Raw genomic sequence first — 26,553 nt, 5'->3', positions numbered from 1 at the left:
TGCTCCCTCCCACCAACTGGGTCGTACCCTCTACCTGTCTTCACCTATCCCCACTTCACCACCCTGCCCTCGCCCACCCCCTTTATCTGCATCCCACCCGAGCACCCACCCCTAGTCCTGAAAAAGGGTTACACCCGAAACTTTGGCCTCTCCACCTCCTGATGTTGCCTGGCCTGCTGTAGGATTACAAGAGAGGGCAGGACCATTTCTGTGCAAGAAGCTCAGGTTACTGTGTACCCAAATGTTTAATGGAATCTCACAGACAAGGTGGGGCTTAAAAGCACTCAGTGAGACAAATCAGGAAAAGGAGGCTGTTCTTTGCCAGTGGGGGACTGGACTGAAGGACATAACACACTCTAACACCACTGGTGTCTGAGCACTCTGACACAATGGCTCTCTTCAAGCTCTTCCCCACAGACTACACCTCGGCCCTATCGCTGCTGGCCCTCTTTCTCTTCCTGGTCGTGTCTGTAATCCGGCGGAGAGTTCCCAGGAATTTCCCTCCCGGACCGACCCCGCTTCCTCTGATCGGAAACCTGCACCAACTGGACCTCAAGAGGCTGGACTGGTCTCTCATGGGGGTAAGTGAGAATCCTTCACTGGGGGACTGTCTGAGGGATGGGGCGGTGTGAGGGAACAGCTCCCAAGGTGAAGCTCACAGAGACCGAGAGAGACACAAACCGAAGCAGATCCCTAATCCCTGACCGAGGAATCTGTTAGCCCTGGGGGCTGTGTTCTGAGAGTCTCTGATCTCTGGTCGGACTTTAATTCTAAACTCAACGGGAGGCAGAAAAAAAACAAAGCAATTGCAAAGTTATGGCACCTCAGAGAGTGACCAATCTGGGAAATGTTCAGTTTAATTAACATGTGACAGTAAAGCGAGAGCGACGCCGGACGATGGACCGAATGGCCTCTGACTGTGCCGGATTTGGTCTGAATCCTGAAGCCTATTTGAGAGCTTATCAGATCCTTACAACCAGATATTTAAAGCAGAGAGGGGATCGATATAAAACGATGGAAGAAGATTTGGGAGACTCGAAAATCCCTGGATGTTTTATTTCAGGCCATTACAACCAGATATTGACATTGTGAAAGTTCAGGAAAACCCCTGAATTCATGTCCTGATCAAAACCCGAAGTGAGGTCAGTGCAAAGGGAAGGGACTGATCTGTGAGAGGGAGGGGGGGGGGGGGGGTTCCTTTGAGGAATATCCCAGAGCCAAGTGCCCATCAAATACGTGTCACGAGGGAAAGAAAAAACATCTTAAAATTCAGTCCGTTCATCGTGAACAAAATGAGGACTGATTTTTCACTTTTTATCAAATAAAATTACCGCTTCCCAACGCAATTTCAACTCCATCGGTCTATACCACCAGAGGGTGGGCCCAAGGTTGGGAATGGGGTGGAGCAGGGTTACAGGGGGAGGGTTGGGACAGCAACAGCTCTCAGGAATTTGGGACTTGGGAGATAAGGCATGATTTGGAGGAGCCGGTGTTGGATTGGGGTGGACAAAGTTAAAACTCACACAACACCAGCCAATAGGGCTGCTTCTGCATCAGGTGGTTGTGGAGCAGATTCATAAAACACAGGATTTATAGCCAACAGGATTGCAGTGTCATGGAGTGTCATATTAAACAAATAAAGATCCAGTCTTTCATCTTTTTTCAGTTCTTCATATGTAAATGCCAGAACTTTTCAAAATTTACATTCTCAAGATATCTTTAACAATAGGTGCCATCTCAGCTCAGATAATGCATTGAAGGTGTGAGGTTAAAATCTGTCGGTGTCCCAGTGTACAGAACCTGACATGGATTCAATCAATTTTTGACCAAAATAAAATGTAACTCTCCAAGTACAAATTCACCCCACAAACGTATATGTGTGTGTATGCAGGGGAGACTGTGTGTGTGTGTGCATGTGGGGGTGTGAATATCTGTGAGAGAGTGTAATGGGTGTTTGAAACAAAGCTCATTCACTTCAATAATTTCAGTCCGAGACAAGATCTGAATCAGTAGTGTCATTTATTTCACTCTTGCAGAAGGGTGTGGTGTCCACTGTCCACAAGGCAGGGACACACACACACTGAATTCAACTAGTACACAACACTTATGTAATTTGGTTCCTATTCTTTCATCCCATTGCTCCTCCCCTGTTTACATCTCCCACTTCTCTAAGACCGGCACCCATTACTCTTGTTCATTTCTTGCCTTATCCGGCCTTGTCTGTGACAAAATGCTTATTCTGGCCTCACAAGGCTGTTTGACCACATCCTGCTGTGGTCCATTGTTAGGTCTATCCTCCTTCACTACCATCTATTTCCCTCACTTGTCATGATCTTATGACCTCATGACTTCTTTATTGTGGTTTGTCCTTGTTTTTGCAGAAGCGGGAAACAGATGCTTATAACTACTGTTTGTACAGGCATATCGAGCTTAAGCCCCTCCCCTCACAGCACCTTAACTATTTGTCTGTAACATCTACCATTGTTTGCATGCACATTTTAACCAATACAAAAACAATTATGTATTTCCTTCATATAGTTTTCATTCTTGTTGACTCAGCTCTTGGCTGAAACAATTATACACTGGTGTGAGTTCATTTACCTTGCATAAGTAATTATGATTGCAGAAGTAACACTACTTATATCCCACATGGGGTATAAGTCTGTGAGTGGGTGTGAGTGTAGGGATTGTATGTGTGAACATATGAGATAGAGCTTGTGTATGAGAGAGGGTCTGTGTGAATGTGTGGATCTGTAGGAGGGACTGATCCTATTTTTAAAGTGGCACTTACAGAATCTTACATGGATTTTGCCATGTATGAGCAAAATAAAATGGAACACTGCAAGTACAAACTCACCCCACAAACTTATATGTGTGTGCATGCAGGTGAGACCGAGAGTGCGTGTGCATGTGGGGGTGTGAGTATCTGGGAGAGAGTGTAATGGGGTATAAGTCTGTGAGAGGATGCGTATATGTGTGAGCGTATGCTCTTGCCTCACCAAGCTCACTTTGTCCTACCTCGACTCCAGCCTCTCCCCCTTGGTTCAGACATTTCCCACCGACATCCGCGACACTAACCACACCCTCCATCTCTTCAGCAACGTCCAGTTCCCTGGCCGCCAGCACTTGATCTTCTCTCTGAATGTGCTGTCCTTATTTACATCCATACCCCACAAGAATGATCTCCAGGCCCTCCTCCTCTTCCTGTCCAACAGACCCATCCAGTCCCCCTCCACCAATACCCTCCTCCACCTCGCTGAAAGGGTCCTCACCCTCAATAACATTTCCTTTAACTCCTCCCATTTCCTCCAAATCAAGGAGGCGTCCATGTGCACCCGGATAGGCCACAGCTACACCTGTCTCTGTGTTGGCTATATCGAACAGTCCCTCTTCAGTACTTACACATGCACTGTGCCCCAACTCTTCCACCATTACATTGATGACTGCATCGGCGCAGCGTCCTGCTCTCAGGCTGAACTGGAGCTGTTTGTTGACTTAACCCACAACTTCAACCCCGCCCTCAAATTCATTTGGCCCATCTTGGACACCTCCCTCCCCTTTCTTGACCTCACCATTTCCATCTCCAGCGACAGTCTCCAGACGGATGTTTACTACAAACCCACAGACTCCCATAAATACCTGGTCTACACTTCCTCCCACCCAGTATCCTGCCAGAACTCCATCCCATTCTCCCAATTCCTCTGCCTCTGCCGCATTTGCTCGGACGAGGAGACATTCCTCTCCCAAGCATCCCAGATGTCCAGCTATTTTGAATAACGAGCTATTCCTCCCTCCATCATCCAGAGAGCCCTCTGCTGCACCACCTCCATTCCCCACTCCACTGCTCTAAACCCCCACCAACGCAATAAAGTCTGAGTCTCTCTTGTCCTCACCGACCATCCCACCAGTCTCTGTATCCAATGCATCATTCATAAACACTTCCGCCAACTCCGACTAGACCCCACCACCCAGAATATCTCCCCCTGCCCACCCCCCTCTGCCTTCTGCAAGGACAGTTCCCTTCCACAGTCCTTTGTTTGCACCACTCTCCCCACCAACACCCCCGAACCCCCAGGTATCTTCCCCTGCAACCAGAAATGATTCAAAACTTGCCAGTCCACCACCTCCCTCACCTCCATCTAGGGCCCCAAACAGTCCTTCCGGGTGAGACAGAGATTCACCTGCCTCTCCTCCAACCTAGTTTACTGCATCAGGTGCTCCCGATGTGGTCTTCTCTATATCAGGAAAACTGAACGTAAATGTAGGGAATGGTTCACTGAGCATCTCAGCCGGGCCCGCAGGGCCTGACCGGACCTCCCAGTCACCAGGTGTTTTAATTCCCCTACCCACCCCCTTTTCGACATGACCATCCTTGGCCTCCTTCATTGCCACAGGAACCCAACCACAAATTGGAGGAACAGCACCTCATCTTCCGCCTGGGCAACCTACAGCCCGGAGTACTCAACATTGAGTTCTCCAATTTCAAATAACCTCTCTCCCCATCCCGTGACCCCCCTCCCAGCCCGTTCCCCCATCCCTTCCAATGCTCCCTGCCACAAACGGGATCCATTCCTCCCAATGACCAACCGGGTCGTACCCTCTACCTGTCTTTACCTATCCCCACTTCACCACCCTGCCCCAGCCTCCCATTTTACCTACAGCTCCCCCGATACCCACCCCAGTCCTGAAAAAGGATTTCACCCGAAACGTCAACCTCTCCACTGCCTGGCTTAATGTGTTCTTCCAGCCACCTCCTGCTTGTTCATGGTAGAAACTCAAAGACAGCAATTTCCAGATTACCCACAGTGCCACACACTGGTCAGGAAACAAAATGGAGGATATGGTGCTTGGGGGGGAAGAGTTGCGGGGGTGCGGATGGGGGAATTAGACTCCTCAGAGGTCAGTAACAATTCTGGAGCAGGTGAGACTTGGTTTACGCCCGAATAGGCGAGACCAGCATCCTGATGGGACAGTATATTAATGTTATTGAGGAGGGTTCAGATTAATTTTTGGGGTGGGGGGGTGGGGAAATGGGAATGAGGAGATAACACTAGAGAGGAAAAGCCAGGAATTGGAAGAGGCAGCTAGCAAGAGAGTGAAAAAGGTTACTTACATTCTGAGTAAGAGGAACGGCAGTAAGGTCTAAATGATCATCACTGGGCCTGCCCATGAATGCATGGAGTGTGGTCAATGATACTGGTGAGTCGCCGATGCAGATAGCCAGCCACATGGGAACATGACCACATGGAAATAAGTTAGACCTGAATCTACAAGGGGAAAGTATTGCTTTCGGTTGGACCAAAGGATCTGTTTCCATGCTGTACAGCTCTGTGACTCTATGATTGTATTATTAACAGGAAAAGAGTGGATAAAGATAAACTACTTGCAATGTTTGGAGATTCTCAAACCAAGGGACACAGTCTGGGCCAGACCGTTCGGGAGGGGGATGTTAGAAAGGGTGGTAGAGGTTTTGAACTCTCTTCCACAAATGGCAGTGGGTGTGGGATCAGTTATTAGTTTTAAACCTGAGGTAGATACATTTTTATGAAGCAAAGCCATGAGGGGATATGGGCCAAAGGCAGGAACATGGAGTTCAGCCAAAGATCATTCATGATGTCATTGAGTTGTGGAGGGAGCTTGAGGGGCTGAATGGCCTCCTTCTGTTCCGATGTTCAACATTCTGGAATTCCTTTCCCAACACCATTGAAGGTTTACCCACCTGCGCTGCAGTGGGTCAGGAAGGCAGCTCACCACCACCTTCTGAAGGGAAAATACAGATGGGCATCAAATTCTTAGGAATTGGGGAATAATATTCTTTCCTTCATTTTTTAGCCCCTTTCTTGTGCTACAGCTGACTAGAAATGAAACCTTAATGAAATAAATCTCTCTTTGTTAGCTTGCAGAGAAATATGGAAGTGTATTTTCAGTGGAGCTTGGCCCACTGAAGACAGTGGTGTTGACTGGTTACGATGCAGTGAAAGACGCTCTTGTGAATCACGCTGATCAATTCACTGGGAGGCCACACTTACCGATATATGACGCAGTTTCATTCCGAAGTGGTAATTTCCCTCTTTCATCTCTGGGTTACTCTTTGGTCATTTCCATCTTCAACTCAGCTCACCCGATCATGCTGGTTAAAGTGACACAAAATGTTCTGGAATTAAACTGTAGCCTTTAGCCACTATTTCCCTCAATTTATAAATACCTAAGCTTCTCATTCCCAATACTCCTGGGTTAGGCCAATGTTTATCAGCGATTACAACTGAACTGGTCCTGCTCCCCTACCTTTTCCCTGCACCCCTGAAAAGTCTTTCCCTCGTCAGGCACTTATTCAAATCTTTTTTGAAAACTTCCATTGAATTTCCATTGATCAGGCACTTCAGATCATCACCATACAAGATGTCTTTCCAAAAACCCTCTTTGTTTCTTTTGCCAATGCTATGAGCTCTGTGCCATCTGATTCTCAGTCCTCTAGCCAATGGGAAACAGTGTCACTTCATCTACTCTGACTAGATCCCTTATGATCTTGGATATCTCCATCCAAAACCTCACACAACCTTGTCTTTTCCAAGGTGAACCACACCACCTTTGACAAGCGATCATCTATTATTCATCTGATGGCGACCCTCGCTCAAGTATTTACCAACAATGTGGCGCTCAGAATTGAATAAAATGCTCCACTTGAAGCCAAACAAGCATTTTATTAAATTTCAACATAACCTCTTTAGTTTTGCTGAAGACATACACATTCTGTCAATCTGTTACCTTGCATTTTGCAAGAAAATACCAAAGTAATGTCAACCAAAATTTGTGCTGCATGAGAGGAGGCCTACTGTCAATTAAAATCATTGCATTTTTACATACACATAAATACATTGTGCAACTTTGACATCTCATCCAAAACCCCAATTCGCTCGAGCTTCCTGCTGTCATATTAAATGGCAGTGATCAGATCCCGAGCTGCTAACAGACCTCACACCCCTCCCTTGGTTAAGCTGCTGGGTTGGCAGTCAGACCCTGTTACCTTCCTACTTTTTATTTCCTGCCAATTGGCCACTTGCCAATACCTTGCTGTCTCAAGGTACTGCATTTCTTCCTCACCTCCCTCAATATAATGGGAGTCATTGAATATCTGGGACAATCCCCTTCATCAACAATTTGTCTCACTCCATAAATGTTGCTCAAGCTACAGAACATTAATCTTCACGTGATATATTCGAGCTGTTCAATATTAATTCAACAAATAAAAAGGGCACATTTTACTGTGGGACAACCTTAAATATGAACTGATAAACACTGAAATTGGGAGTCATAGATCATAGAGTCATATAACACTGAAACAGACCCTTCGGCCTAACCAGTCCATGCTGAACCCAATCCCAAACTAAACTATTCCCACCTGGTTGCGCTTGGTCCACATTCCTCCAAACATTTCTTATTCATGTATTTATCCAAATGTCTTTTAAACATTATAACTATATCCACTTCTACCACTTCCACTGGAAGTTCATTCCACACACAAACCGCACTCTGTATAAAACAACTGCCCCCATGTCTTTTTTAAAACCTTTCTACTCACATCTAAAGAATATGCCCCTTGACTTGAAATTTTCCATCTGGGGGAAAAGACACCTACCATTCACCTTATCCATGTCCCTCATGATTTTGTAAACCTCTACAAGGTCACCCCTCAACCCCCCACACTCCAGTGAGAAACGTTGCAGCTTAGATAGCCTCTCCCCATACCTCAAACTCTTTAATCCTGGTAACATCCTGGTGAATCTCTTCTTAACCCCGTCCAGTTTAATAATATCCTCCCTGCAACAGGGAGACCAAAATTGGACAGACAACACCAAAAGAGGCCGCTTGGTTACAAAAACCAATCAGAGGGAAGATGAGATTTGGTTTTGCGGCTCTCATTATCATCTGGGATGCAGTACCTGGGATGGTTCAAGAAGCAGGGTCAACAGGAACATCCAAAGGGGAATTGAGAATGACAACATCAAGAGGAATCTTTTGAAGTCAGACCAATGGGCTCACTCCCCCAAAGAGCACTCATGGATACAATGACCTTCCTCTTGGTTGTAGAATGGTGTAATTCTCAGGAAAGGAAAGGGTGTTAGAAACCTGGGGTTTGGCAGCACTCACAGCAGAACCCGTGTACAATATTTGATCAGCTTTTCGTGTGTCACTTTCAGGTGTGATATTCAGTGACGGGAAGTTGTGGCGGGAGAACCGAAAGTTTGTGATCTCAGCTCTCCGAGGCTTTGGCATGGGCAAGAAATCCATTGAAGACAGGATCAGTGAAGAGGCCAGCTTTCTTGTCAATGTGTTTGAGAGTCACAAGGGTGAGTGCTTGGTGGGTCATGACATGCTGGGATTCATGGTTCCCTCGAAATTGACATCTACAGAAAAGATTTTTACTTGAATAAAAGATTCCAACACCAACTTCAAGAGAATGTTCCAGGGCAGCATCCACATACCAATGCTGCTGCTGATGTGAAGGTTCAGGACTATGCTTCCCCTCAGTTTAACTCGGTCCTGCCTGATCAGCAGAGACTCTGCCACTTTGGTCCTTTGACCATCGTCTCCACGTGTTGGTGCCAAAGACTCTCGTGTATACGGCAGAGATGTGGGTGTCGAGGTACCTAGACTTGCTGAGCTATGGCGGTGGTGAGACTCCCAGGTCAGTCACTGTTGGGGTGGCCCATTGGGGGCCCTCAGGTTCCAGGTCCCAATACAACTTGGAGACAATACAAAGCCTCCTTGTGGGATTTCTTATTATAAAATGTGGGCTGGTCCGTGCACACCGATTCCCACAGGACACAACACGGTGTGACACTGGTGCAGTGGTAAGGGAGTTTGAAGGTAATTTGAGTCCAGACTCTGGTGTGTAAGCACGGACACAACATGGTCTGTGTCTGGTTGTCTGCTCCTGCACAAAGCTTACTAAATTACTTCCATTCCTTCAGTGCGGATGGTGGTTGCTAAAAGTTAGGTGCGATGGTGCATTAACAGCCTTTCTCATGCTCTTCCCAACTCTCGGGTCAATTTAGGCATTTGTTTGTTCAAGCCATTGGTCCATTTCACCCCTAAGATCTGTTTGTTCCTCCTCGACTTGGTCTGACATAATTGACAGGTGAAATCACCGTCGTCCCTCTCTCTCTCACTGAGTAGACATGACTGGTACTGAGTTTAACCTGAAACATGCCTCAGGTAAGGGATGAGATTGAAAAGGTGGGACCTTTATAGCAATCACAGCCAGTGTGAGAATTGAGACCATGCTATATGTTCAAAACTTTACGCATGGCATTGGCATCGCTGACTGCCAGCAACATTTTGCCCGTGTCTAGTTGCCTCTTGAGAAGGAGATGGTGAGCTGTCTACTTGAACAATTCCAGTTCACATGCTGTAGGTTGACCCACAATGTCCTAATGGAGGGAATTCCAGGAGTTTGATTCAGTGATGTTAAACAATGATACATTTCTTCCTCCCACACTCCAGTCTCTTCAGAGATGTTGGTTTGAGTCCCACCGCTGCCAAGTCATTTTAAGCTGAAGGATTCTGTGTAACCTGAGGTGGAGGACGGGAAAAAATTGTGGCTGTAACAGCTGCTCCATATTGGAGATATTTCAGTGTTGGAGATGATTTCCTCGAATCTTTGGAGCAGTAATTACTATTTTATAAGCTGTTGCTTTGTTTATTCTGGGAAGAAATCAAAACAACAATGGTTGAAAAAACTGATGAAGCGAGACAAAGCAGATACCACATGGGAGGTTAGAAATGGAGACATCAAACCTAAACAGCTGAGCAACCCAGGAATGACCCTGTACAGATGAGTCTCCCAGCAGTGACCCAGTACAGATGTGTGACCCAGCATGACCCTGTACAGCTGTGTGACCCAGCATGACCCTGTACAGCTGTGTGACCCAGCAGTGACCCTGTATAGCTGTGTGACCCAGCAGTGACCCTGCACAGCTGTGGGGCCCAGCAGTGACCCTGTACAGCTGTGTGACCCAGCAGTGACCCTGTACAGCTGTGTGAGACAGCAGTGAATGCCCACAACTGAGTTACACAGCAATCACCCTGTACAGCTGTGGGACCCAGCAGTGACCCAGTACAGCTGTGGAATCCAGCATGACCCTGGACAGCTGTGTGACCCAGCAGTGACCCTGTACAGCTGTGGGACCCAGCAGTGACCCAGTACAGCTGTGTGACCCAGCATGACCCTGTACAGCTGTGTGACCCAGCAGTGACCCTGCACAGCTGTGGGACCCAGCAGTGACCCTGTACAGCTGTGTGACCCAGCAGTGACCCTGCACAACTGCGGGACCCAGCAGTGACCCTGCACAGCTGTGGGACCCAGCAGTGACCCTGCACAGCTGTGGGATCCGGCAGTGACCCTGACAGCTGTGGGACCCAGCAGTGACCCTGACAGCTGTGTGACCCAGCAGTGACCCTGTACAGCTGTGTGACCCAGCAGTGACCCTGTACAGCTGTGTGACCCAGCAGTGACCCTGCACAGCTGTGGGACTCAGCAGTGACCCTGCACAGCTGTGGGACCCAGCAGTGACCCTGACAGCTGTGTGACCCAGCAGTGACCCTGCACAGCTGTGTGACCCAGCATGACCCTGTACAGCTGTGTGACCCAGCAGTGACCCTGCACAGCTGTGGGACCCAGCAGGTAAATAGACAAGGTCTTTTCGCTGGGGTGAGGGAGCCCAGAACTAGAGAGCATAGATTTAGGGTGAGAGGGGAAAGGTATAATGGATGCCTAAAGGGGCAACATTTTCATGTAAAGGGTGGTACATGTGTGGAATGTGCTGCCAGAGGAAGTGGTGGAGACTGATATGGTTACAACATTTAAAATTCATCTGGATATGTGTATGAATAGGAAGGGTTTAAAGGGATACGGGCCAAGTGCTGGCAAAAGGCACTAGATTAATTTAGAATATCTGGTTGCCATAGATGAATTGTATCGAATAGTCTATTTCCATGCTGTACACCTCTATGACTATGTCTCATCTAAAAGCTGCAATTTTGACTTCCTGCTTCCTGATTAATCTTAAGTCTTCCCAATTCTGACAAAACCCAGCAGGTCGGGCTGTATCTGTGGGAGAGAAAACAGCGTTAACCTTTTGAGTCCCCTTCTTCAGAACAGGAACATTGAATAGGGAACTGGTTAGATTCCTGAAGAGGCAGGGAATAGAGGGATATGGAGCGTGTGGAGACAGAAGGGTTTTAGTTCAGAAAGTTTTCATGCATCGGTTCAGGCTCGATGGGCTGAAGGGCCTGTTCCAGTAATGTACTGTTGTTTGTTAAAACACTAACTCTGCTTTCTCTCCAGGGATACTGCCAGATGTGCTGAGTTTCTCCAGCAATTTCTGTTGTTGTTTCAGATTTACAGCCTCCGCGGTTCTTTGTTTTATACGAGTAACTTGTGCTTTGTAAAAGAGGACAATGACTGAAGTATTATTACTGTTTAGAGGCCTTTTTGTAATGGAATTCTGTGTTTATTCACAGGTCAGCCTTTTGAAACTGCACAGATTATGTATTTGGCTGTGAGCAATATCATCTGTTCCATCATATTTGGAGACCGTTTTGATTATAACAATGAAGTATTTCTCCATCTAACAAACATGGTTAATGAGAACACGAGACTGTTGGGAACAGCCCCAATACATGTAATTGTCGTTTTGTGGTATTGTACTCAGGCTGAGTGTTGAGGTCATTTGCAATTTGGTGTGTGTGACTATTTCCGCACCTGACTTGTTACAGGTTGAAGACTCTTGCTAACATTGTGTCTCAGTCATAAATGCTGATATGTGCGACAGGCTTACGTGGGCTAAATTGGAAAACTTTTGGTCAGAAAATAAACGTGGAAAACTATTTTAAAATAAAGCAAAGAACAATGGGGGTGCTGGCAATCAGAAAATGGTTGGGAAGTTGCTGGAAAGACCCAGGAGGTCTGGTAGCCTCTATGGAGAGAAAGTTTCAGGTCCAATGGCCCTCCTTCAGCACTGACAAAATTAACCTGGCCTGGCACTGAATGTGTTGTCACCGTTTTGAGTTTTCTCAACTCATTGAGAATGAAATGAGGCATTTTATAGAATCACAGAAAGATTCCCCAAACTGGAATCATTCTCCCAGACTCTTGATACGGAGAGGGGGTGGGGGGGGGCAGGGGGCGGTAATGCTTTCAAGAGATGTGATTCCCTCAGCTTCCCACATGAAGGAAAATGATGCAAGTGACATCAACCTGGGGGAGTCGGGTTCAAATCCTGCTGTGGTGGATGGCGGAATTTCAATTCGATTTCACAATACAAATCTGGATTTAAGAGTATAATGATGAATATAATTGGCAAGAAAAGCCCAGCTGGTCCACTAATTTGGAGGAAATCTGCTGTCCTTACTTTGCCTGACCTGTATCTGATTTTTGGAATCCATGTATAACAGGTGATAGCTGATAGGTCACCCATTCTGAGACACAATGTTAGCAAGTTTTAAAACTATAAATTTGGAGGGTTTGTGAGTTGGGGTGGGGGCACTGAGGAGAGGAGAGGAAGTGTGGTGTTGCCATGACAATCTCCTATCTCCCATGGAGCATCACTGAAGGCAAGTAGTTGCTGCACTGACCGTGGAGGAGTGATCACTGGATCCTCCAAAGGCCTGATCCTTATGTTCTTGTTCCAATCCAGCTGTACAACGCTTACCCATCTCTGGGATTTCTGATTCCGAGCCACAGGAAGATTATTCAAAATCAAGTGAAGATGCATGAAATCTTTGAAGGTTTCTTCAAAGCTGCCAAAGAGACGTTGAGTGAGAACAGCATCCAGACACTCAGCGAGGCCTTAATTCTGAGGCATCAGCAGGTACAGAGACACACCTCTTCAGCAGTAAGGGGATTCTCCCCAGATTTCAGACTCCACACCAGGACTTTGTGGGTTGTGATGGAGGAAGATTCTGTGTTAAACATCTGTTAATATGTCGCTCAGTGCTGCCCCTAGTCTCTGGATGGAACTACGAATGTGTAGCTTCAAGCGCTCACTGTATCTGATTATTTATCACATCGTAGTGCTCATGACATCATGTGGATGCTCAATGTGTCCAGAATATAGCATTGATGGTGTGTGAGCTTCAATCTTGCAAAAGTCATCAGGGAAAGTTTCATGAGTAATATAACTGAGGAGAGGTCTTTCCTTATTTTACACATTATTTTCCCCAAACACTGCTCTTGAAATTACACCTGGATCTGTTGTTCAGTGCTTTGGAGCTACACTCTTCTCATTTTGACTGGGAAATCAATCTCTTTAATGAATTTAAACCCCACATTCATTAAGTCCTGCCCCTTAATCTCTGCTGTGCTGCCAGAGTGGATTGAAGCCTGATGGTGAACTCAGACAGGAGAGGTAACTTTCCTTCAGAGAATTGTAGGGTGATACAGCAGAGGGGAAGGTCGCTCGGCCCATCATATCGATGGCTGCTCCCTGGTAGAGCTATCCCACCTCCCCTATTCTTTCCCCACTGCCCTGTCCCTTATTTCCCTTCAAGTATATCCCCGACTCTCGTGTGAACGTAGCTTTGTGTCTGTGTCAGGAATTCTAGTCACTCAGCATCACATTGCACTAGAGTGTTCCTTGTTGCCTGTCTGACTGCACTTGTCCCTGACCCACCCTGCTCCTGCAATCAGTCTCTCCTTACTTATCCAGTCAAACCCATTCGTGTTAGGGAACTGGAGCTGGAGTTGGATGAACTTAGGATCATTCGGGAGGCAGAGGGGGTCATAGATCGGAGCTTTAGGGAAGTAGTAACTCCAAAGATGGCAGATAGATGGGTGACAGTGAGGGGGACTGGGAGGAAGCAGCCAGTGCAGGGACCCCCTGCGGCCGTTCTCCTCAAGAACAAGTATACCGTTTTGGATACTTGTGGGGGGTACGACTTACCAGGGGCAAGTAACGGGGCTCAGGCCTCTGGCACGGAGCCTGTCCCCGTTACTCAGAAGGGAAGGGTGGAGAAGAGCAGAGCAATACTAATTGGGGACTCGATAGTTCGGGGCACAGATAGGCGGTTTTGTGGGAACGAGAGAGACTCACGTTTGGTATGTTGCCTCCCAGGTGCAAGGGTACGTGATGTCTCTGATCGTGTTTTCCGGGTCCTTAAGGGGGAGGGGGAGCAGCCCGAAGTCGTGGTCCACATTGGCACCAATGACATAGGTAGGAGGAGGGCTGAGGATGTTAGGCAGGCTTTCAGGGAGCTAGGTTGGAAGCTCAGAGTTAGAACGAACAGGGTTGTTGTCTCTGGTTTGTTACCCGTGCCACGTGATAGAGAGTCGAGGAATAGGGAGAGGGAACAGTTAAATGCGTGGCTACAGGGATGGTGCAGGAGGGAGGGATTCCGGTATTTGGATAACTGGGGTTCTTTCTGGGGAAGGTGGGACCTCTATAAACAGGATGGTCTACACCTGAACCTGAGGGGCACCAGTATCCTTGGTGGGAGGTTTGCTAGTGCTCTTGGGGGGGGTTTAAACTAACTCTGCAGGGGCATGGGAACCCAGACTGTAGCTTTAGGGTGCAGGACCTGGAATGTAGGGAGGTTAGGAACATGGCATCAATTTCAAAGGAGGGTGCCTGTAAACAGGAAAGTGGTTTGAAGTGTGTATACTTCAATGCAAGAAGTATACGAAATAAGGTAGGTGAACTTGCAGCGTGGGTTGGTACCTGGGACTTCGATGTTGTGGCTATTACGGAGACATGGCTAGAACAGGGACAGGATTGGCTGTTGCAGGTTCCAGGGTTTAAATGTTTTAGTAGGGTCAGAGGTGGGGGTAAAAGAGGGGGAGGTGTGGCATTGCTTGTCAAAGATAGTATTACAGCTGTGGAAAGGACGATGGATGAAGACTCGCCATCTGAGGTAGTTTGGGCTGAGGTTAGGAATAGGAAAGGTGAGGTCACCCTGTTAGGAGTTTTTTACAGGCCTCCTAATAGTCCTAGAAACGTAGAAGAAAGGATTGCGAGGATGATTCAAGAGAAGAGTGAAAGTAATAGGGTAGTTGTTATGGGGGACTTTAACTTTCCTGATATTAATTGGGAAAGCTATAGCTCAAGTTCGTTAGATGGGTCAGTGTTTGTCCAATGTGTGCAGGAGGGTTTCCTGACACAATATGTAGATAGGCCAACAAGAGGTGAGGCCATACTGGATTTGGTTCTGGGTAATGAACCAGGCCAGGTGTTAGAATTAGAGGTAGGTGAGCACTTTGGGGACAGTGACCACAATTCGGTGACCTTTACTCTAGTGATGGAGAGGGATAAGTGTGCACTACAGGGCAAGAGTTATAGATGGGGGCAGGGAAATTATGATGCTGTGAGGCATGACTTAGGATGTGTGGCCTGGAAAAGTAAGCTTCAAGGCAAGGGTGTAATTGATATGTGGAGCTTGTTCAAGGAGCAACTATTGAGTGTCCTTGATAAGTATGTGCCCGTCAGGCAGGGAGGAAAGGGTCGTGTGAGGGAGCCGTGGTTTAATAAGGAATTGGAATCCCTTGTTAAATGGAAGAGGGCGGCCTATGTAAAGATGAGGCATGAAGGTTCAATTGGGGCGATTGAGAGTTATAAGGTAGCCAGGAAGGACCTGAAGAGAGAGCTAAGAGCAGCAAGGAGGGGACATGAAAGGTCCTTAGTTGATAGGATTAGGGAAAACCCTAAGGCTTTCTGTAGGTATGTCAGGAATAAAAGAATGACTAGGGTAGGAATAGGTCCAGTCAAGGATAGTAGTGGGAAGTTGCGTGTGGAGGCTGAAGAGATTGGGGAGACGCTGAATGAATACTTTTCGTCAGTATTTACTCAGGAACAGGACATTGTTGTCAATGTGAGTACTGAGTCACAATTAAGTAGAATGGATGGCTTTGAGGTATGTAGAGAAGAGGTGTTGGAAATTCTGGAAAGGGTGAAAATAGATAAGTCCCCTGGGCCTGATGGCATTTATCCTAGGATTCTCTGGGAAGCAAGGGAGGAGATTGCAGAGCCATTGGCCTTGATTTTTATGTCCTCGTTGTCTACAGGAGTTGTGCCAGAAGATTGGAGGCTAGCAAATGTGGTTCCCTTGTTCAAGAAGGGGAGTAGGGATAACCCTAGTAACTATAGGCCGGTGAGTCTCACTTCTGTTGTGGGCAAAATCTTAGAGAGAATTGTAAGGGATAGGATTTATGAACATCTGGATAGGAATAATGTGATCAAGGATAGTCAGCATGGTTTTGTGAAGGGCAGGTCGTGCCTCACAAACCTTATTGAATTCTTTGAGAAGGTGACTAAGGAGGTGGACGAGGGGAAAGCAGTAGATATGGTGTATATGGATTTTAGTAAGGCGTTTGATAAGGTTCCCCATGGTAGACTACTGCATAAAATACGGAGGTATGGCATTGAGGGTGAGTTGGAGGTTTGGATTAGGAGTTGGCTGGCTGAAAGAAGACAGAGGGTAGTAGTTGATGGCAAAGGTTCATCTTGGAGTGCCGTCACTAGCGGTGTTCCGCAAGGATCTGTTTTGGGACCATTGCTGTTTGTCATTTTTATAAATGACCTGGAGGAGGGGTTAGAAAGTTGGGTGAGCAAGTTTGCGGATGATACGAAAGTCGGAGGAGTTGTAGACAGTGAGGGAGGATGTGGCAGGTTACAGCGGGATATAGATAAGCTGCAGAACTGGGCAGAAAGGTGGCAAATGGAGTTCAATGTAGCTAAGTGTGAGGTGATTCACTTTGGTAAGAGTAATAAAAAGATGGGGTACTGGGCTAACGGTCGGATACTTGGTAGTGTGGATGAGCAGAGGGATCTTGGTGTCCATGTACACAAATCTTTGAAAGTTGCCACCCAGGTAAATAGTGCGGTGAGGAAGGCATATGGCGTACTGGCTTTTATTGGTAGAGGAATTGAGTTCCGGAGTACTGAGGTCATGTTGCAGTTGTATAAGACTCTGGCACGCCCACATCTGGAGTATTGTGTGCAGTTTTGGTCGCCATACTATAGGAAGGATGTGGAGGCACTGGAACGGGTGCAGAGGAGGTTTACCAGGATGTTGCCTGGTATGGTAGGAAGATCGTATGAGGAAAGGCTGAGGCACTTGGGGTTGTTTTCATTAGAGAAAAGAAGGTTTAGGGGTGACTTGATAGAGGTGTATAAGATGATTAGGGGTTTAGATAGGGTCGACAGTGAGAATCTTTTTCCTCGTATGGAGTCAGCTATTACAAGGGGGCATAGCTTTAAATTAAGGGGGGGTAGGTATAGGACAGATGTTAGGGGTAGGTTCTTTACTCAGCGAGTCGTGAGTTCATGGAATGCCCTGCCAGTAGCAGTGGTGGACTCTCCCTCATTATGGGCATTTAAGCGGGCATTGGATAGGCATATGGAGGATAGTGGGCTAGTGTAGGTTAGGTGGGCTTGGATCGGCGCAACATCGAGGGCCGAAGGGCCTGTACTGCGCTGTATTCTTCTATGTTCTATGTTCTATGTTCTATGATTTCCAACAACTCTCTTGAATCTCACCTTGATCTTCTCCCCTTCAGTAAATCTGTCCTGCACCCACGCCCCAGCATTGACATTTTCCCAAAAGTGTGACACCAGAAGTGCATGCAATACTCCAGCTGAAGCCTCACCAATTTGTTTTATATATATTTGTATATAAAACAGAAAGGTGTGGGTTAACTTCCTGATTTATGTACTGTGACCAACAAAAGCTGTAAAGTTGCTTTAAAGGCCTTCTCAACCTGTCCCTCCACCTTCAGATTGGTGCAGTCTGTTGCCTCCCCCAATGCCCGACCATGAGTGAGTGGTATTTCTCCTCCCTCCACTTCCCAGCCCCACCCTTGGGATGTGGTTTTGGAACCTGGCAGGAGGGTGGAGGATGGGAGGGAGTGTCTATTAATCGAGTGGGAGTTGTCCCGGTGTCCAGCAACAGTCACCACACAAGGTAAGAAAGAAAGGAATCTGATACCTCCTACTCAGCCGAACAACTCAATTCTTCACAAGAGCAGCCATCACTGCTGGGTAAAGGTGCTGACTGGGTGCTGGCAAATCAGCTGCTAGGACACTGACTACCCAGAGAATCTGGGCTAATGAGCCTGGGCCTCACCAGGGACGTAGGCCCCAAGTGGTCAAAGTCTCTGTGTGCCCTCTCCTGGGACGTACCCCCACGGGACACAATTGCGACAGTGACCAGGCTCCCTTCCTCTGTCGGAGTCTAAATATTGGCCAGGGCACCAGAAAGCCCTTGACTGCACTTCCTCAACCCCGTGCCATGTGTTTCCTCATCTCTGCCTGCGAAGGCAAATTGGGCCTCATTTCAATATTTAACAATACAAGGCAACCCCTCTGACAGTGCAGCACTCCCTCGGAACTGCACTGACACTTCGGTGTGCTCACATTTATGAGATGTGGCCTGAAATTAGAAGACCATAAGACACAGGAGCAGGATGAGGCCATTCAGCCCATCAAATCTGCTCCACCATTCAGCGAGATCACGTCTGATCTGAGGATCCTCAACTCTGCTTTCCAGCCTTTTCCCCAGAACACTTCATTCCTTGACTCATCACAAATCCTGTCTCTCTCTCTCTCTCTCTCTCTCTCTCTCAGCCATGAATATACTTGATAACCCAGACTCGACAGCCCTCTGTGGTAATGTATTCCACAGATTGACTACCCTCCTTCCTCCTTATCCCTGTCTTAAATGTGTGACCCCTTATTCTGAACTCATGCCCTCTGATCCTAGAATGTCTCACCAAGAGTAACAACCTTTCTGTATCAACACTGTCAAGTCCCTGAAATATCTTTGCGACCTCACCAAGCTTGGTCACTCATTCTTCTGTCAGCCTCTGAGTCCAGGCCTAATCTACCCAACCTCTCCTCATACCTGCGTACCTAGCATCAATCCAAAACCCTTCCCTGGAATACCTCCAATGCCAATATATTGCCAGTCCTTAGAAAAGGGGAGGTGACGTCCCTGTGGTATTATCATCAGAATATTAACCCAGAGATCCAGGTAACTTTCTGGGGACCAAGGTTGAAACCATGCCAAGGCAGATGGTGGAATTTGAATTCAATTAACAAAACCCTGGAATCAAGAGTCTAACAGTTGAGAACAGAAGGGAGTCAAACAGTCAGGGCAGGCAGGGACAAAGCAGAGAACAAGGTAGGACTGATAAATTAAACTGGATTTGTTTCAATGCAAGGGGCCGAACAGGGAAGGCAGATGAACTCAGGGCATGTTTAGGAACATGGGACTGGAATATCATAGCTATGACAGAAACATGGCTCAGGGATGGGCAGGACTGACAGCTTAATGTTCCAGGATACATATGATACAGGAAGGATAGAAAGGGAGGCAAGAGAGGAGGGGAAGTGGCGTTTTTGATAAGGGATAGTGTTACAGCTGTGCTGAGGGAGGATATTCCTGGAAATACATTCAGGGAAGTTATTTGGGTGGAACTGAGAAATAAGAAAGGGATGATAACCTTATTGGGATTGTATTATAGACCTCCTAATAATCAGAAGGGAATTGAGAAACAAACTTGTAAGGAGATCTCAGCTATCTGGAAGAATAACAGGCTGAGTTTGGTAGGGGATTTTAACTTTCCAAGCATAAATAGGGACTGCCATAGTGTTAAAGGTTTAGATGGAGAGGAATTTGTTAAGTGTGTGTACAAGACAATTTTCTGATTCAGTATGTGGATGTACCTACTAGAGAAGGTGCAAAACTTGACCTACTCTTGGGAAATAAGCCAGAGACCATAATTCCAATAGATTTAAAATAGTGATGGGAAAGGATAGACCAGATCTAAAAGCTGAAGTTCTAAATTGGAGGAAGGCCAATTTTGACGGTATTAGGCAAGAACTTTCAAAAGCTGATTGGGGGCAGATATTCGCAGGTCAAGGGACAGCTGGAAAATGGGAAGCCTTCAGAAATTAGATAACGAGAATCCAGAGAAAGTATATTCCTGTCAGGGTGAAAGGAAAGGCTGGTAGGTATAGGGAATGCTGGATGATGAAAGAAATTGAAGGTTTGGTTAAGAAAAAGAAGGAAGTATATGTAAGTTATAGACAGGATAGATCAAGTGAATCCTTAGATGAGTCTAAATGCAGTAAGTGTTTACATAAGAGGGAAATCAGGAGGGCAAAAAGGGGATATGAGATAGCTTTGGCAAATAGAATTAAGGAGAATCCAAAGGATTTTACAAATACATTAAGGACAAAAGTGTAACTAGGGAGAGAATAGGGTCCCCCAAAGATCAACAAGGTGGCCTTAGTGTGGAGTGCAGAAAATGGGGGAGATACCAAACAAGTATTTTGCATCAGTATTTACTGCGGAAAAGGATATGGAAGATATAGAATGTAGGGAAACAGATAGTGACACCTTGCAAAATGTCCATGTTACAGAGGAGGAATTGTTGGATGTCTTGAAATGCATAAACGTGGATAAATCCTCAGGACCTGATCAGGTGCACCCTAGAACTCTGTGGGAAGTTAGGGAAGTGATTGCTGGGCCTCCTGCTGAGATATTTGTATCATCGATAATCACAGGTGAGGTGTCGGAAGACTGGAGGTTGGCTACTGTGATGCCACTCTTTTAAGAAGTGTGGTAAAGAGAAACCAGGGAACCACAGACCAGTGAGCCTGACATTGGTGGTGGGCAAGTTGTTGGAGAGAATCCTGAGGGACAGGATTTGTATATATTTGGAAAGGCAAGGACTGATTAGGGATAGTCAACATGGCTTTGTGCATGGGAAGTCATGGCTCACACACTTGATTGAGTTTTTTGAAGAAGTAACAAAGATGATTGATGAGGGCAGAGCAGTAGATGTGATCTATATGGACTTCAGTAAGGCGTTCGACAAGATTCCCCATGGGAGACTGATTAGCAAGGTTAGTTCTCATGGAATTGAGGGAGAACTAGCCATTTGGATATAGAGCTGGCTCAAGGGTAGAAGACAGAGGGTGGTGGTGGTGGAGGGTTATTTTTCAGACTAGAGGCCTGTGACCAGTGGAGTGCCACAAGGATCGGTGCTGGGTCCTCTACTTTTTGTCATTTACATAAATGATTTGGATATGAGCATAAGACGTACAGTTAATACGTTTGCGGATGACACAAAAATTGGAGGGGTAGTGAACAGTGAAGAGGGTTACCTCAGATGACAACGGGATCTGGACCAGATGGGCCAATGGGCTGAGAAGTGGCAGATGGAGTTTAATTCAGATAAATGCGAGGTGCTGCATTTTGGGAAAGCAAATCTTAGCAGGACTGATACACTTAATGGTAAGGTGCTAGGGAGTGTTGCTGAACCAAGAGACCTTGGAGAGCAGGTTCATAGCTCCTTGAAAGTGGAGTCACAGGTAGATAGGATGATGAAGAAGGCAATTAGTATTAGATTAGATTAGATTACATTACATTACATTACATTACAGTGTGAAAACAGGCCCTTCGGCCCAACGAGTCCACACCGACCCGCCGAAGCGCAACCCACCCATACCCCTACATTTACCCCTTACCTTACACTACGGGCAATTTAGCATGGCCAATTCACCTAACCTGCACATCTTTGGACTGTAGGAGGAAACCAGAGCACCCGGAGGAAACCCACGCAGACACGGGGAGAATGTGCAAACTCCACACAGTCAGTCGCCTCAGGCGGGAATTGAACCCGGGTCTCTGGCGCTGTGAGGCAGCAGTGCTAACCACTGTGCCACCGTGCCAAAGTATGCTTTCTTTTATTGTTCAGAGTATTGAGTACAGGAGGTGGGAGGTCATGTTGCGGCTGTACAGGACATTGGTTAGGCCACTGTTGGAATATTGCATGCAGTTATGGTCTCCTTCCTATCGGGAAGATGTTGTGAAACTTGAAAGAGTTCAGAAAAGATTTACAAGGATGTCGCTAGGGTCGGAGGAGTGACCTTATAGAGGTTTACAAAATTATGAGGGGCATGGATAGGATAAATAGACAAAGTATTTTCCCTGGGGTCCGGGAGTTCAGAACTAGAGGGCATAGGTTTAGGGTGAGAGGGGAAAGATATAAAAGAGTCCTAAGGAGCAACTTTATCACACAGAGGGTGGTACGTTTATGGAATGAGCTGCCAGAGGAAGTGGTGGAGGCTGGTACAGTTGCAATATTTAAGAGGCATTTGAATGGGTATATGAATAGGAAGGGTTTGGAGGGATATGTACCGGGTGCTGGCAGGTGGGACTAGATTGTGTTGGGATATCTGGTTGGCATGGACAGGTTGGACTGAAGGGTCTGTTTCCATGCTGTACATCTCTATGACTCTATGACTCTATAAGATCATGACTAGTGCCTTGTATAGTTTGAGCAAATCCTCCCTCCTCTGATATTCCATTCCCTTTGGAATAAAGGCAAACATTCCATTTGCCTTCCCTACTTTGTGCTGAACTTGGATGCTAGCTTCTGGTGATTCACAAACAAGGACTCCCTAATCCCTCTGTTCTGTCACTTTCTGCACTCTTTCTCCATTTCAATAAAATTCAGCTCCTCCATTCTTGCTGTTAAAGAGCGGAACCTCCCATTTCCCTGCATTGTATTCCATCTGCCAAGTCTGTCATTGTCATCGTGACGATCATGACCAGAGGCTGGAAGGATCACTATCCTCGGGAACACAGACCCCTGTCCAGACATTGACGGAGCTGGATATTTTCCTGAAGGAGGCGACACACTCTCCTTTGTTTCATTTTGTCTTGAAGGAGCTGGGAGGTGAAGATTTACAAAGTAAGAAAAAGGATATCGTGGTTACAATCAGTGACCTGTTTGCTGCTGGCACAGAAACCACCTCCACTACCATCTGCTGGGGACTTCTTCTGATGGTAAACTACCCAGAAATCCAGAGTAAGGAATCCTTCACTCTGTGTTTGTTGGTTTGGTGGTTGTGTCTCAGTTGGCATCTGATTCTAATCTAATATTGTTGCTTGTATAATTGTATATTGTTGCTTGTAATGTACATAAATGGTTGGATGGGGAACTCGGACATGACTGGATTGAACCATTAATTGGCAGAGCCCTTTGTAGCACCAATGTACAGAAACATTTGGTGTGCAGGTCCACAGTTCCCTGAAAGTGACAACACAAGTTGATACGGAGGTCAAGAAGACATCTGGGCATGCTTGCCTTCATTGGGCAGGGATGGAGGAGGAAAAATGGGCAACTCGTGTGGCAGTGGTGTGGTACTTTCGTGAGGCCATACTTAGAATATTGTGTACAGTTCTGGTCACCACACTACCAGAAGGATGGGGAGGTTTTGGAGAGGGTTCAGAAACGGTTTATGAGGACATTGCCTGGTGTAGAGGATATTAGCCATGAGGAGACAGTGGAAAAACTCAGTTTGATTTCACGTGAATTTCGAAGGATGAGGGGTGACCTGATCGATGTTTACAAATTATGAGAGGCATGGATAGAATGGATAGTTGGAGTCCTTTTCCCAGGGTAGACTCTCTGTCAGTCTGGTTCACTTGAATAAATAATTACCTCGCTGTCTGATTCCGAATTGGACTGAAGGCAAGAAGGATTTGTGTAGGCTGAGGTGAACAATTATCCCAATAAACAGGTCTCTGCAGAGGGGACGGGGCGACTTGGATGGATTTGTTATACCTTGGAACTTAATGCCATTGGTATTAGAGTGCCCACTGCACTGGTGTAAACAAGAGAGCTGATAATTCAGGGCCTTTGGACAACACCATCTCCATTCACAGGTCAGGAACGGTCATGTACCTGAAATGTTTGACCTCTTTAGGGGGATACTCTGGGGGTGGCCCTAAAATGTCCCTCCTGAGATCATCCTGACCCTGCCGAGTTTCCTGCCCAACGCTTATTTTGTGGAAACTTTGGCTCGACAAATAAGCACTTTCAATCGGATCCTTTTCAAGGGTAATAAATATGAATAGTGGCAGTGAATTATTGTACATTGTCAAATTGTCCTCAGTAGTGGACAATAAAAATTGACCTTGGAGGTTAGCACACAGTGGGTGGTATCACATCAGCTGTGTGTTTGGGGCAGTTTGATGTTTATGCCTGTCAGAGTTGATGAAGCAAAGTATTGAGAGGGGAATGTACTGGCAACGGAACTGATAGAGCCCATTCCATGTCACTCAACAACATAAAGTTCTCCACTTCAGTTCATCCTGCTGTAAACTGTTTCCCTCCATCCAAAGATCTTTACCTTTTTGCCTATTTCAGGGAAGGTTCAAGATGAAATTGACCGGGTGATAGGAGCTGGTCGATTCCCGAGAACAGAAGACCAGAGACACATGCCCTACACTGAGGCTGTGATTCACGAAATCCAGAGATTTGCCAACATTGGCCCCATGAACCTTCCTCATTCGACAACCGAGGACACGCATTTCAGAGGGTATTTCCTTCCAAAGGTATCAGAGATACAAGGCTTACTTTTCACAATTTGTGCCACTTGGAGCATTGTTAGAGACAAAAGAAACTGCAGATGCTGGAAACCAAAGTAAACAAACAGGAGGCTGGAAGGACACAGCAAGCCAGGCAGCACCAGGAGGTGGGGAAGTGGGCATTTCGGGTGTAACCCTGATTTGGGACTGGGGGTGGGGGTGAGGGGGTGGGGTGGGAGATGGGGGTCAGAGTGGTGAGGTAGGAATAGGTGAACACAGGGAGAGGGCACGATCTGGTTGGTCGATGGGAGGAATGTATTCAGTTGGTAGGTGGAAGGAAGGGCCTGTGCCCGAAACGTCGAATCTCGTGTTCCCTGGATGCTGCCTGACCTGCTGTGCTGTTCCAGCAATAAAGTTTCAACTTTGATCTCCAGCATCTGCAGACCTCACTTTCTCCAGGCGGAAGGAAGGGTCGATCAGAGGAATGGAAGGGAGGGGGAGGGGCTGGGAAGTGAGCTGGATGGGGAGGTAGGTTAAATGAAATTGGAGAACTCAATGTTGAGTCTTCCCGGCTGTAGGCTGCCCAGGTGGAAGATGAGGTGCTGTTCCTCCAACTTGTGGTCTGGCAATGGAGGAGGCTGAGGATGATCATATTGGAGAGGGAGTGGGAAGGGGAATTGAAACAGGCGGTGACTGGGAGGTCAGGTCAGCCCCTGCTGGCCCGGCTGAGATTCTCGGTGAACCTTTCCTTAAGTTTACGTTTGATCTCCCCAATGTAGAGAAGACCACATCGGGAGCACCTGATGCAGTAAACTGGGTTGGAGGAGAGGCAGGTGAACCTCTGTCTGACCTGGAAGGACTGTTTGGGGCCCTGGAGGGAGGTGAGGGAGGTGGTGTACTGACAAGTTTTGCATCTTTTCCAGTTACAGGGGAGGTACCGTGGGTTGGATGTGGGGTGGCGGTGAGATGTTGGTGGGGAGAGTGGCACAAACCAAGAACTGCCGAAGGGAAGGTATTTTTCCCGGAGGGCAGAGAGGGGTGAGGAGGGGGAGATGTTCTTGGGGTTGGGTCTAGTTGGAGTTGGCCAACCTGACCTCCCAACCACCACCTATTTCAATTCCCCTTCCCATACCCTCTCCGACATGTCCATCATCCTTCACCTCAACATTGAGCTCTCCAATTTCAAACAACCTCCCTTCCCATCCCCCGACTCCCTTCACAGCCCCTCCCCCTCCCTTCCACTGCTCCCTGCCACCCTGCCCACCCAAAACCCTCCCCCACCCCCCACCGCTTTATCTGCAGCTCCCCTCACCCCTACCCCCGGTCCTGTAGAAGGGTTTTACTTGGAACATTGTTGCCATGGTAATAATATTGTGGTACTTTCTGAATAAATACAGGAACTGAGTTAGAAGGGAAACAAATTAAAAGGGGGAATTTCAATGTTGAGGATTGCTATTAAAGTCTCATTGAAGGTTCCCATCACACAACCTTGTAAGAAATGGGGAAGTGTGCTGTTTTTACAGATATCGAAAAGCAAGAGTGTGTATGTGCAGAAAAGGGGTACAGTTAGGCAAGCATTCGGGAAATGTATCTTTATCTTTAATGAATAATTGTGGATAATTAAATACTAACTTCAGTGCAGAAATATTAAAGCAAATAATTCTTTTTAATAATAGTCTCAGCAAAATAGCTGAGACAGCTGAAACGCATAAACCAAGCATGAAAAGGTAGATTGTTAAAAGGTATGTTCAAGAATGGAATGTACCTGTGAACAATGGAAGATGTTCCAGGCAAAGTAAAAGGACATCAGGATTCAAGTTTCGCCTTATGTCAGCACTTACAGAGGGAAAGGTTGCCAACTTGGAGAAAAGGGGGCAATAAGGGCAGAGTGCAGCTGGGTAGTGGTAGAATACAATAAGAAAGATTGGGTAATGGAAGAGTCGGGAGAGGTGACCTCACGCAGCTCAAAAGTATAACTGTGAACTAGTTTGAAAGTTCATTGCTCATTTGTTTCTGCATTTGATGCCCTTTCTTGCAAGATCGTAGAATAAATTGCCTTGTTTCCAGGTTTGGTAGTCTCGTCTAAATTTTGTTAAACTTGTTCCTAACAACCTCAACGGTGAAAAATGAGGCCATTTCTCCCATCTCATCTGTACTAGCTCTCTTTAGTGTTTT

The 26,553-nt window shown here is 46.7% G+C and overlaps 1 protein-coding gene across 1 annotated transcript in view; it reads left to right on the top strand.

Annotated features, from left to right (window-relative positions):
• Positions 1-389: 389 nt before the first annotated feature.
• LOC148140616 (cytochrome P450 2K1-like) overlaps positions 390-26,553 on the top strand; it is a 32,731-nt gene continuing 6,567 nt past the window's right edge. Inside the window, exons 1-7 of the mRNA XM_087978897.1 lie at positions 390-581; positions 5,897-6,059; positions 8,199-8,348; positions 11,524-11,684; positions 12,699-12,872; positions 22,732-22,873; positions 24,218-24,405. Of these exons, the coding sequence (XP_087835023.1) occupies positions 390-581; positions 5,897-6,059; positions 8,199-8,348; positions 11,524-11,684; positions 12,699-12,872; positions 22,732-22,873; positions 24,218-24,405 (1,170 nt within the window). The remainder of the gene's footprint in view (positions 582-5,896; positions 6,060-8,198; positions 8,349-11,523; positions 11,685-12,698; positions 12,873-22,731; positions 22,874-24,217; positions 24,406-26,553) is intronic.

The sequence above is a fragment of the Chiloscyllium plagiosum genome, unplaced genomic scaffold (genome assembly GCF_037043375.1).
Source record: "Chiloscyllium plagiosum isolate Xiang-an unplaced genomic scaffold, Cpla_swu_hap1 HiC_scaffold_35, whole genome shotgun sequence".
Taxonomy (NCBI): Eukaryota; Metazoa; Chordata; class Chondrichthyes; order Orectolobiformes; family Hemiscylliidae; genus Chiloscyllium; species Chiloscyllium plagiosum.
Note: the sequence above shows the minus strand (reverse complement) of the source record. Positions and strands in the feature narration are given on the sequence as shown.